Below are 13,088 nucleotides of genomic sequence, written 5' to 3' on the forward strand. Positions count from 1 at the left end.
GACTAAACAGGTTCTCACGAACCTTTTATTAGAGGTCATTTTATACAATATAACAGAAAACTTTTTTTTAAAAAGTCAAGAGAAAATACATGTTATTTTAGATGAGATAAAGAAAAAAGAATTAAAAAATTATCCAGAGAAGATAAATGTTTCTCAGCAAATTAAGCTTCTACAACAACAATTATCTATGTTAACAGTAAGAGAAATGGAAATAAAAATGAATTATGCAAAGCAAAAAAATGAGTTTGCAAATAAACCAGGGAAGTGGTTAGCATATAAATTACAAAAATAAAATGATATTTAAATTACAAGCTGGAGCTATTCTATGAATGGTCAATGTAGCCATTGTTATTGATATTCATCAATATTATTCTAATTTGTATAAAAGAAGTGACATCTCTCTAGAGAAAATAGATGACTATCTAAAGAAACAAAATTTACTGAGGATTACAGAGGAACAGACACAAGATTATAAATTGACCTATAGTAATATGAGAAGTTTCTAACGTTATAAAAAAGATTAAACTGGAAAAAGGACCTAAACCAAATAGATTATCAGACTCTCATTATAAAAGTTTTGAGGATGAACTTTTATAGCCTTTTACAAAACACAATGAATTCAAGTCATAAAAACCAAACATGTAGCTTCCAAATTTGTTCACTCATGCACATGTATATATTTTATTGTACACGATGTGTAATTGAGGATAATAATCAAATCTACATATATCCAGATCTAGGATGCTACAATGGTTTTTAAAAATTAGCAGAGTAATAATTTGATTGGAGAAAAATTGTGGAGAAAAAAAAGTGCTGTCAATTTTAAGGGAAAAGTGAAAAAATGGAAAAGAAAAGTCTGAAGAAGGAGGAAGAAAAATATCAGATAATTAGAAAGAGGTCAGTATAGCAGATTAATATCTAAAGAGGGAGAAGATTTGACATTAACGAGAAACTACAGGGCTATAACTATAAGTTGTTCATAATGATGGACTGATAGACTGAAAATAATTTTGCAAAAAAATATTCATAAGGATCAATGTGGAGTTTTACTTAAAAGGTAATTAATGGTCAATGCATTGGACATTTTGGAACACCTGAGCAACATAATATAAAACAAGCTGCATTGATCTTTGTTGCAGAAAAAGCTTTTTGCAATTTGAACTGGGCTTCCTTATTTAAGTTTCTGGAAGATACAAATTTTGGAGAGATCTTTATAAAATGGATAAGATAGATCTTACTTATTTATTTATTGTTAAAATTTATATGCCGCCCAATCCCGAAGGACTCCGGGCGGCTTACAAAAGAGGAGAAAAAAAAGAAAAGGAAAATAAAAAAAGGATAGTTTATAAATTCACAAGATACGCATTCGTTCTAATCGGGGCTGGACCTTAACAATGAGGTCAACAGCCCCAGGCCTGCCGGAACAGCCAAGTTTTAACAGCTTTCCTTTCTATACTTACAGAGAGTACAAATAATTGTTGTTGATGAAGATTTGACAAAAAAATGTAAGGGTACAAAAACAAACAAAACAGGGATGCCCACTGTCCCCTCTCTTGTTTATTTTAGTTCTGGAAATATTGAATAAGGAAATAAGGAACAAAAATAAGGCAAGATGAGACAATTTTGAGAATAAATATTTAAAAAAAGAAACGTAAGTTAAAGATATTTCAAATGAATTGGTGTGGATTCTGGAAGGTCTTTTAAAGGAAATTGAACTGTTATTGGGTAAATTTTAAAAAAATGATGCACTAACAGATTTAAAGATTAATAAAAAGAAATTGAAGATGTTAATGAAAAATAACAAAATAGAAGCTGAAACAAAACTGATGAATAAAACAGGTTTTAACTCTGAGAGGTAGGTAAATACTTGGGTAACATGTCAAGTATGAACTGTATGTTATTTCAACATAATTATGCTAGGTTTTGAAATTAACTTAAAAGATATGCTAAAATGGGAGAAATTACAATAGCCTTATGTGACAAAGATGAACGTTCTACCTAAAATGATATTTTTGTTTCATACAATAACTCTTCTGACAGATGCACCATTTAAAAAGTGGCAAAAGGAATCTCTAAATTTATGTGGCAGGGGGAAACATGAGTTAAATATAAGGTGCTATAAGACACAAAGAAAAGAGGCGGGCCATGTTTATCAGATTTGACATTGTGTTTCAGAACTTGCTATTTGGTTTGGATGAAATAATAGATAGTTCTTGTTGTGGCCCACCAGCGGCCAACAGAGCTGGCAGCAGATTCAGACAGTGAGGAGGTTGGGGAGGACCATGGGCCAGTTCTGGAGTCTGAGGAAGACTCTGACGAGAGCTCCACATCAGAGGCAGAGAGGGGGCCAGAACCGTCTGACAGTTATCAGCTGCCTTCGGAGTCAGACATCATTGAGGCAGACAAACAGTCTGTGCATGCACAGAGTTGCCAGATAAAGGGAACAGATAAGGAACAAGGGTCGAATTGGGAGAAAGGCCACAAGTGGACAGTGAATGGCTCCTCCAATAGGGAATAAAAGAGGAGCAAAAGGGGAGGGGAATTTGCAGGAAACAGTTCATTCCTGCATTCTTGCCAAGTATTGCTGTGTCTGAAAGATATCGGCCTGACCACTCTCCAAGCCTGATAAAGGTTGGTAATTGTGGACTATCTTGAAAGACTGTGGGAAGGGAAAGACTTTGCTGGAGAGGAATTCACTGTAAATTAAATTAAAGGGGTTTATCGGGATGAGAACTGAGTTTCATGCTGCTGGGGAAGCCTACATCAGAACAATTCTATGGAGATATAGAAGGCTTTTAGAGTTAGGAGAACATGACTTGAAATTTGAGTAGCATGGATATTTGTGGTTTGATAAAATCAAGGTAAATTTGGATTTCAAAAACCATTATGCTAGTTAAGAACATAAAATAGATACAAACCCAGGTTGTGCCCAAAAATGACCTTGTGGCTTTCAGCAAAAGAAGCACATTACAGAATAGAAATAATATGCAAACACAAATGGTTGACTTATTACTTGACAAATAATAGAATTTGTCAAAAAACAGTTAAAATAATTTCACAAGAATAACTGGTAGCAAAATTTTATAATTGTCAACGGTCCTCTTATATGTACTTACTAGAAATATTGAAAAATAAAACACTTTAAAAGACTTTATGGTTTTAAACATTCTAAGATTGAGGCAGAATTGTGTATAAATGATGAACATGTAATTATTAAAATGTATAAACTTATTGAAATTAGTAAATTTTTATATTCTTTAAAAATAATACAATTATTTTTTTTAAAAATGACATTGAGGGATTTGTAATATTATAGATACAGTTTTATGAAATACCACATATCTTTATGGCACTGAATTAGGTAGAGAATCTTGGCAAAACTTCTAAAGCACTTCAGATTCCATTTTGTGGTTTGATACATTAGAATAAGCGGCACAATAAAGGTTAAATATCCAGCCAGCTTAAGATAGGCAATGGCAATCTATTGTTTTTAAAATTATGAGTCTTGTGGCAGGTTGATGTCTAATCAATTACTCTGCCATTCACTTCCATTAATCATAACGTATTTTATCAGACTCATGAAGCTATTACCTTAAGTAATAAATTAAATAGTATATTATCTGACAACATAGAGAAAAGGAAGATAGAGAATGCAAGAAGGAAATATTTACACAGCATATCAAGGAACCAGTACCAGCCTCAGATAAATTTTCAGAATATAGAATCCAATCAGATAAACACATTGCAATCCAATAAAAATGGTGGGAAGCTCCCTCCTTTTTCCATTATTATAATAATTATTAATTTCAAGATTACATTATACTATGTATATAGACACTTCCTATTATTATTAGTTAGTAGCATAAAAACAAAAGGAAAAATCAAAGATATGGCTGTAACAGAAGATATCCTATAGCCAAGAGGAAGGAATTTGGTAATATTCCCACTCTCTGTGCTTTCAGGAATTGCTACAGTTTTCTTTGTAAGTCAAGATCACAAGAATGTGGTCTAAAATAGATCACCTACCAGATGCAAACCCAAGGATGACCACCGCCATAAGCCAGCAGAAACGGAGGAGGTCTCCAAATATCATCTAGAAAGAAAAACATACAGTGACCAAGAGCTCTTCTCTCACACAAAATCCAAGGAACCGCATTCTAGATCAAGACCAAGATGCTCTAGATTAAACATTCCAGTCCATTCCAACTTCAAAGGATCCTTATCTATTTGTTTCTAAAGGCTCTGAGAATAGAGTAGAGTAGAATAGAGTACAGTACAGTACAGTAGAATGGAATAGAATACAGAGTTAGAAGGGACCTTGGAGGTCTTCTAGTCCAACCCCTGCTTAGGCAGGATACCCTACACTACCTCAGACAAATGGTTATCAATCTCTTTTTAAAAATTCCAGTGTTGGGGCATTCACAACTTCTGGAGGCAAGCTGTTCCACTGATTAATTGTTCTAACTGTCAGGAAATTACTCCTCAGTTCTAAGTCGCTTCTTTCCTTGAGAGAAGATTAGTTAGGAATTATGGCTGCTGAAGTCTAACCCATCTGAAGGGTCCCAGGAAAAGGTCATCCTGACTCCAAGCCTTAGTTTAGAAATCAGAATTTTGGAAATAGTCATTTCAACATGAACATATTTAGTAGTGAAACGGAAGCCCTACAGAACAGCCCTGATATAAGGGAGTTCAGTAGTGGAGTGAGGAAACAGGATTATCTTGACTGTGGAATTTAAATTATTTGTTCTAGACAATTTTGATGTTTCCTGTCAATCAAATCCCAACTATCCTTCAATAGAAGTTTTCAGATGGGCTAATCAATCTGTATCTCTTCTGAGGTTTGACTGTGTCAGTTCTATTTTTTTTGGTTTGTTTGTTTGCAGGACTGCACTGGTATATTCTTATTTTGATTGATTGCTCCAGTTTCAAGTTGGATATGAAGATGGAAACAGTTCGCACATTTGCCTCTTTTATTTGCATTAGGATTTTATAAAGCCATTATGGGTAGCAGATTTGAACAGCTTTTCTCTCTCTTACCTTGTCAACGTATTTATCAAATTCTTTTTCACTGCCATTTAGGCTAGTGGCCATTACTGTAAAAGTTATTTTACTGAACTTTTCTACTGAACCATTGAACTCCAGCTGCTCAATATTTACTTCTCTCTGTCTTGAATTTATTACCTATCAGGGTAGAAAGGAAACAGCCAAGCAATCTAAACTCACAATGGAAATGAACCTTTTTAAGTATTCAACACAGACAAACACAAGCTTCCAAAAAGGCCCTAGAATATTCAAAATTAGGAAGTCCCTTTACCTTTGCTATCTCCTTTCTACTCCCACCCCAAAAGTGGGTGGGGGAATCGCAGAACAGTCAAGGTTCCAAGAAGCGGAGAGCTTCCTTGAAGATGGAAATGCCCATAAGGGCATCCTTCTTTGCAACAGAAGAGAAATAAATGAATGATTGACAGCAGATGATATGCTGAATACTGAGTGAGGGAAAGCTTGCTTAAAGGAGAAAGTTAGTTATGGGTGGGAATTCTTTTTAAAGGGAGTCTGTACAGTTAATGATATTAGATAATAATTAGATTTGATTGATACTTCATAACTGTCCAGTTAGGAATTCAGAAATATTTGAATATATGAAAAATAGCAGCATATCTCACTCTACATGCTAGATCTGAAGGATAGTTGCAAAGATATGGAAAGAAGAATCCTATTTTTCCTTACTGTTGAATAGATGATTAAGTTGGGGAGAACTGGGATAAACTAAAAGCAATCTGCAGATGAGGGTTTAGGAGAGAATTCAAGATAGATACATCTTTTTCACTTGCTAAGAAAGACTAAAACTTAGATCAGAAAGTGATGATAGATGATAGATGATAGATGATAGATGATAGATGATAGATGATAGATGATAGATGATAGATGATAGATAGATAGATAGATAGATAGATAGATAGATAGATAGATAGATGATAGATAGATAGATAATCTTTACTCTACTTATAGAAGATGTATAAGGACTCTTAGGTAGGTTGGCCTAGAAAACTTCCAAAGTCCCTTCCAGCCCTATAATTCTATGAGTCTATCACCTTCTGATTTATGATGAAAAAATGTTGCCAGAATCACTGCATCAGCATATCCTTCATCTATGTTCATCTATGTATGAACGTCATATTTTGTGGCAATCACTTACTTTTTGTATCATGATGGTAAAGGGACCAAGCATCTGAAATCCTCGTGCAAAGTACATAATATTGCACCAACCAAGCACCAGAGCCAGAGACATTGGTACAACTTCACCATTGGTACTGGTGAGACGCATCACCATGGTCAGCAGAATCATACAGGCATACACAATACTGCAAAGATAGAAGCAGCAATGAAGAATAGGATTTGTGCAGTGGTTTTTTTCAGCAACATTCAACAGCAAACCAACTACTAGAAAATAATCTTACATGATGGCATGGAAAGGTCCTCCGAGGATAGTTTGCCCAAAGTATTTGGTAATTCCAAATCTGAAGATATCTGGAATCTGGAATAAATCCATTGATCAATGGTGTGTTCTGCTTTAAAACAATTGGCTCATTTTCTCACCCCCCCAAAAATAAAAGAAACCCCCAAAGTCAAAGGGTCTCAGAGATACAACATTTTTTTTCAGTGCTAGAATCTGAATGAATTATCTGGACTGCAACTACTACATGTTGAGACCTTCTTTTTCATTTTGGAGAAGTCACTCCCTGATGCAAAAACCACTGGTTCAAAATGCCTGTGACCTCTCCACAGGCAAAACTTTAGGATTTCTTAGTTAAGCACTGCAGTATTACCCTATAGATTAGCACTGCACTAGGTTAGGTTCTAGTGTGTACACTGTAGCAGCCTTCATATAGAGGTCAGGGGATTTAGAAAGAACTTCTGTTAAATAATATTGCTAATCCTATTATAGAATGCTTCTTCTGGTGCTCAGTTACTTTCTACTTAGGTTCCCCCCCACCCAACATAATAATTGGAGAAGGAAAAACATTTCTCTTACCTCCAAAATCAATATCACAATGGCTCCAACAACAGTGATCAACTCACCAACAAGTCTGTGATTATCTTCAGAAGTAATATAAGACTCCTGAAAAGGAAAGGAAACCCATATTGGTTAGGAGTATCACAGTCTCAAGAATTAATATTTCAATATTTGTTTTATGGACTTAGATCAAGATGACAATGATGATCAATAAAAGTGGTGAGTCAGAATATATCTGCACTCTGTCATCAAGTCAGAGAAACAATATTAGTGACTAGACATCAATTTGCCTTTTCCTTGGAGACCTGTCACACTCTGTACAACTCCCAAAAGGATAGTGGGCAAGCTCAAGACTGGCACAGTAGAATCCACCCCATGATTCTAGATACAGTTAATGAAAATTGCACAATTATTTTGATTATCACCCACATCACTCTAAAATTTTGAAGAAAAGGGAAAAAAGAGCAGGAAACTTAGAAACCTAAATCATGCTGGATTACTTAATAACTTGAGTTAATGTGCTTTTCAGATGGGAATCCCACTCATAATCAATTTTTAGAATTAATACAGTTCCAGGCAAAGTGAGCCAGCTGCTTGACATTCTGATAACTTAAGAAAGTTTGACTTCATTTCTGCTATGTCCATTTATCTGCCTCTCTTTCTTTAAAAAAGAAAAAGGCTTCAACTTCCTCATTCTCAGGAGATTAAATGCTAATGTTTCCTGTTATGACAATGGAAACTAAACCTTCCAGAAGTAAAACTGTGACAGATGACAACAGAAATTATTGTATTAGGTGACAGTGATATTTTAGAGAAAGAGAGAGGCCAAATTCAAGGGAAAGAAACTCTCAATGTACCGATGAAAAAGTACGCTATGGGAACTCAGTTGTTTATTAAGAATATTAAACTATTCAACTTTAGGGATCCTTTGTTTATCTACTGAAAAAGAATTTCATGAATTTAATGTGAAGATTTGCAAGGAAAGTGTTCACACATTTGACTAATTTGCTTATAGTTCTATTTAAGGCTAGGAAGGCTCCTGTGGGAGAAATCAGCATAAATGAATACCCATATCTTCCACCAAATTTACTGCCACAATTTAGCGCTAAATGAATTGAAGCCTTGCATATGGTCATTACACATCCACAATATGGTTTGTGTAGAAAATCCCCTATTATTTGATAAACACAGAAAATAAAGGTTGCACACATATTAGTACAACCATAATTTATGGTCAAAGAAGCTCTCAAGCACAACAGCTGTGCCACTCTTCTTCCTTCACAGGAGCATAATAGCAGCACATAGGTAATGGAAAACCTCCCACCATATTTCTGTACATATTTCTGTTTTGCCTAAAATGTGTTCTTGCATAGTCGGATCATTAACTGCCACACTCGCTAAAGAGCAATTTTCAGGGAGTCTTTTGAATTATTATCATTTGTCTGGAAAATCCATGAACTGAACTAATAGTGTCCACACTTTTCCCTCTAGCTACCAATTTGCCTGATGTTATTTGAGCTGATGCCAAGCTCAAAACTTCTGCTTACACTGCAGTGGGAATAAACTCCATAGGGTACTGAGAAATTCTGAATGAATGTGCACAGAATTGCTCTATAGAGCACCATCTTGTTATTGTAGGGGTGTCCCCCCCCTACACACACACACAGTTACATCAAATGAACAATGCCACTACTTTTTGCCTCCCAAGTCAATTGTTCTTCATCCCTTGGTTATATCTGGTTGTGCATTGTTTTTGGAGAAGTTGGCCTCCTGGAATTGAAAATTATAAATGATTTTTACATTTTTAATAGACTCATGTTAAAGAACCTACCTGCAAATGTTTCTGAACATAGATTGTGTTATCTCTTTCATTTGTCTTGTTGAAGCTTCGCTCTTTCAGCGGTCGATAGACACAACACATTGTGAAGCAAATCATGTACAGGACATAGAATAAGGCCAGAATACAAAAATATGGCCGTCCGTATTTATTCCACTTCAGGCTAACCAGCTCATTCACAGGAGTAAGGTCGAGGATTCTTCGGGCCTGAGGGATGTAAAATACCCGTGTTCAGCCTTTTTTCTTAAAAACAAATAATTCTCAAAGACAGCAAAAGTGGCCTTGAAAATGAAGGGGGCAGTTGGATCATTTTTAAAAGACAGCATTACTCCTGGATAATGTATTGAAAGATCCAGTTTCTCATTACTTGGGGAAAGAGCCCTGGAGTCCTTGCTGGAAGTCTTCAGTGTATAAAAATGAAAATGGATAATGCTAATTATGAAGTCGGTAAGGATGAAGATGCAATGACAGAACATAGTTTGAAGATGTGTGAGATCTTCGAGTAAGGCAGATGACCATTCAGGGCTGAAATACACGAAAAATTCCACCAACAAAACCCAGTTCATATGCTGGTTGGTAGCATTATTTCCTTTGATTCTTTTAAACAGTGCATATTCAACCAGTATGGCCATAAGAGTGGCATCGGATAACACACATGGGTCCTTAGCATTCAGTCAATGTAAGGCAACAATAGCAATAGCAGTAACATTTAAATTTATATAACTCTTCATAATGCTGGATAACACTCTCTAAGAGGTGGAAGGCTGAGTCAATCTTGAGCCAGTCAGGATCAAACTCCTGCCAGTGAGCAGAGTCAGCCTACAATATTGCATTCTAACCATTGCTTCACCAGATAATTGGCTAATATTTACTTAAACTTGTGGGTTTTTGACCATAGGGTGACTTTAAGAAAGCTGTTCCATTTTTTGGAGATCTTATTGTATGAGAGCTCATTAGTCAGAAACTCTCCAGATACCTGCCACAGAATCTCTAATCTATTTCAGACGCTGAAGGCATCCCACACTGTCTTATGGATGCATTTTGAAAAATCAGTTGTAGAAAAGAATCTGTCTTCAGAAAAGATGATCGGCTCTGACTGAATAAACCTGGCTCTCAACTAGAAAGCCTCTTTGAGAAGAAACATAGCAGCCTCTCCTTTCAATATAATACCTCTCTTTTTTTTGTGGTGACAATAAGTTCCAGAAGAGATTGATCATCACCCCATGAATCAATTTCTGTAAGGTCATACAAGGTAGACGTCAAAGACCCAAAAGTCCATAGGATGTGTTTTCTTCTTTGCATTAGGTAGTTGAACATCTAATTTGGGAAAAAGAAAAGTTTCAGTCTAGACGCTTGCTGTTGAAAGAATATTTGCTCCCACAACTTTCATAACACTTCTCTCTTTTAATTTACCAAAATGCACGCTAATAGAAAAGTTAGAGAATATAATAAAATCATCAATAATATGGCTTACAGAGTTTCCCTAACTATTTGAAGGATTGTCTGTCTCCTGTAGTTTCTCTGCTCTTATTTAAACTGAGGGTGATATGGAAGAAAATTATGTTTTTCTCTCAAATGTGTGTTGTCTTTTTATATAAAATTTTGTTTGCTTTTTTTAATTTTGTGAAACAGCCCAGAGTTGGGTTGTCTGGAAATCTGATAAACTTCCACCTTGAAATTTAGATTCCTGTCCAGAGAATGTATGTCAAATAGGCTATACTGATACCTATTACTGTATATTTAACGTGGCTTTAATGTAACATCACAAGCTAGTAGGTTGGGGGTTTTAGCCCTTAGTTCTGTTTCGAAAATAAGTGTTTGCCCCGATGCTCCTTTTTGGCCAGGTGTTTGGGGTTTCTTCTGTTAAATCAAATCATTTAATCTTTTATAGTACAGGAGGTCAGAAAGGTTGATGTAATTGTGTTGAATTAGGATCAAAGAGATCCTGGGTCTAATCTCAAATCACTAGATTTGATTAACTACTGTCTCTCAATTTGACTTTTCACTGAGCTGTTATAATGTGGAAAATATAGATGAGAAAGCTCTATAGGTGCAGAATTGAGCTCTTCAAAAAGAATTATATGAATCAAATAAATGAATAAATAAAATAAAATGCTCAGGAAAAAAATGTTCATTAAAATCCATATAGGTTGGGTTTCAACCCTTTCAGTGATGTTCTAAAAATTAATATCTAATTTTTGATTGAAGAGCTCCAAAACAGAGGCGCTTTCTGCAATCAGCCTTTAAAGACCTAACTCCTGAAGTATGGGTGTGGGGGAGAGGGAAGTATTTCTTTACTGCCTGCTAGAAGGGAGCCATGAAGGGACTAATCAAGGTTGAGATACAGCAATACGTTTTATTTCTCCTTTGTGGGGCCCTTGCCAAGCTCACAACATATCCACCTCCATTTTTACAAAGAAAGGGATGATTGATAGTCTTCCCTAGAAGATTTTATAGATATACTTTCAAGAAGAGAAGTACTGGCCATGATAAGTAGTAGGACTTGGCATCCCCATTATGCAAGCTGGGCTGAGGACTTTCAAAGGAAATATGGCAGGATTTCTCTCAAGAGACCCCTTTGTCACTTCAGGGATCTTCCTCACCTTCATCCAGGGAGGCTTTGAAATCTGCAACATTCTGGAAAGTGGGTCCAGAAGTGGGACAAGATCATAAAACCCCCTCAGCCTCACTGGACTTAGAGACAACAATCTGATCCATCACGATGTTCATAAAGCTCACTTGTAGCTTTATTTTGTTTTAGAGTCTTACAATTTTATTGTTTGAACACCTTTAAATCCTTCCTGAAAAGGGGGCATGTACTTCCAACAAGAAATAATAAAAACCAATTGTAAAGAAACCACTTTACTCACCACAGTGTTGCCCTCTGCCCCAGCCAGCTTAAATGGGGTGAGTCCCTCATAGTTGAAGACTGCATCCGGGTCTCCCAGACCCTTCTCTTTCTTGTCATAGCAAAAAAGAAGATCGTATATTTGACAAGCGGATGCCTTGTTGGGCTGGAGAGTTAAGATGTGGAAGATTGAATTACCTATCAGAAATTAAGCAGAAACAGAAATTAAGTTCATCTTTGTATTTTAAGGAGAAATCGATAAATCATTGATCCCTTTTCAGACTCTTCAATGTTCTTTTTTGGCTTAGGAAGAAAAGGAGTCCAATGTTTAAAAACTAAACAATGGAGTTTCCTGCACTGAATATTTGTGCCAAGAAAGTTTTGGTTGCTGTATGATTTGGAACAGACTTTTACATTTTTTTAAATTAAGAGATTCCAGGCCATCTTCCTTAAACAACAGAGTCAATCAAACTAGCAATAGCCAGTCTGTATCATTCTGGATAACCGGTGGAGAACGTATCATTATAGGATGAAATATTCAGTATGCAGCATCTCTCTTCATAAAAAGCAAATACAATACAGAAAATGATCTTCTAAGACATTATGTATTTAAATCCTTGCATGAATTCTGAAGTGATAATTGCTGAACAAGGTGATTCTTCTGAACACATAGCTTTGCTCTTAAAGCTAGTTCACATCATCTGCATTTTCCCCCAACATACACATATAACAATCTCATGCCTCCACCCATTGCAACTGACATGATGATTTTCCATGACCAGCAAATGTTATGTGAATATTTTTTGGAGGGAGGACAAAGAAATACAGCCTGAAGCCAACCCACTTCCCCAATTTCCGACAAAACTGATCTATCTATAGCAGGAGTGCCAAACACCATTTCATTGAGGGCCACATCAGGGTTAAGTTTGACCTTGGGGCCCGGGGTGGGCATGGCCAGCTTGATGTCACTCATGTTGGGGCGCCTGTGGTGGCCCGAGTGCTCTGCCGGCAAAAATGGGCTCCCAAGCTCCATTTTTGGCTGCGTTTTTGGAGCTTGGGAGGACCAGGCGCAGCCCTCTCAGGCTCTGTTTTTGGCTGCAATGGCCCCCTGCATCCCTCTGCCATTGAAAACAGAACTCAGGGTGGCCTTGAGGGGGAAGGGGGGGACTAAAGCTCCATTTTCATTGGCAGATGGCTGCAGGAGGCCGTTGCAGCCAAATTTGAGTCTGAGTGAGCTGCGCCTGGTCCTCCTGAGCTCCATTTTTGCTTGCCGAGGCACCACAGGCCAGTTCTTCACTGTTTCCAGGGTAGCCCATGGACCGGATCTAAGCACCCTCTGGATCCGGCTTGCAGGTCTTGAGTTTGTTCCCCCCCCTGCTCTATATATC

The 13,088-nt window shown here is 36.6% G+C and overlaps 1 protein-coding gene across 1 annotated transcript in view; it reads right to left on the bottom strand.

Moving 5' to 3' along the window:
* LOC106554113 (transient receptor potential cation channel subfamily V member 6) overlaps positions 1-13,088 on the bottom strand; it is an 87,185-nt gene that overhangs the window by 20,388 nt on the left and 53,709 nt on the right. Inside the window, exons 6-12 of the mRNA XM_087716399.1 lie at positions 11,723-11,898; positions 10,023-10,169; positions 8,847-9,059; positions 7,034-7,120; positions 6,459-6,535; positions 6,197-6,362; positions 4,027-4,093 (exon numbers count right to left, since the gene is read on the bottom strand). Coding sequence (XP_087572525.1) covers positions 4,027-4,093; positions 6,197-6,362; positions 6,459-6,535; positions 7,034-7,120; positions 8,847-9,059; positions 10,023-10,169; positions 11,723-11,898 — 933 coding nt within the window. The remainder of the gene's footprint in view (positions 1-4,026; positions 4,094-6,196; positions 6,363-6,458; positions 6,536-7,033; positions 7,121-8,846; positions 9,060-10,022; positions 10,170-11,722; positions 11,899-13,088) is intronic.

The sequence above is a fragment of the Thamnophis sirtalis genome, unplaced genomic scaffold (genome assembly GCF_051295495.1).
Source record: "Thamnophis sirtalis isolate CommonGarterSnake01/CBP01778 unplaced genomic scaffold, rThaSir2_p1.2 scaffold_5, whole genome shotgun sequence".
Classification (NCBI taxonomy): Eukaryota; Metazoa; Chordata; class Lepidosauria; order Squamata; family Natricidae; genus Thamnophis; species Thamnophis sirtalis.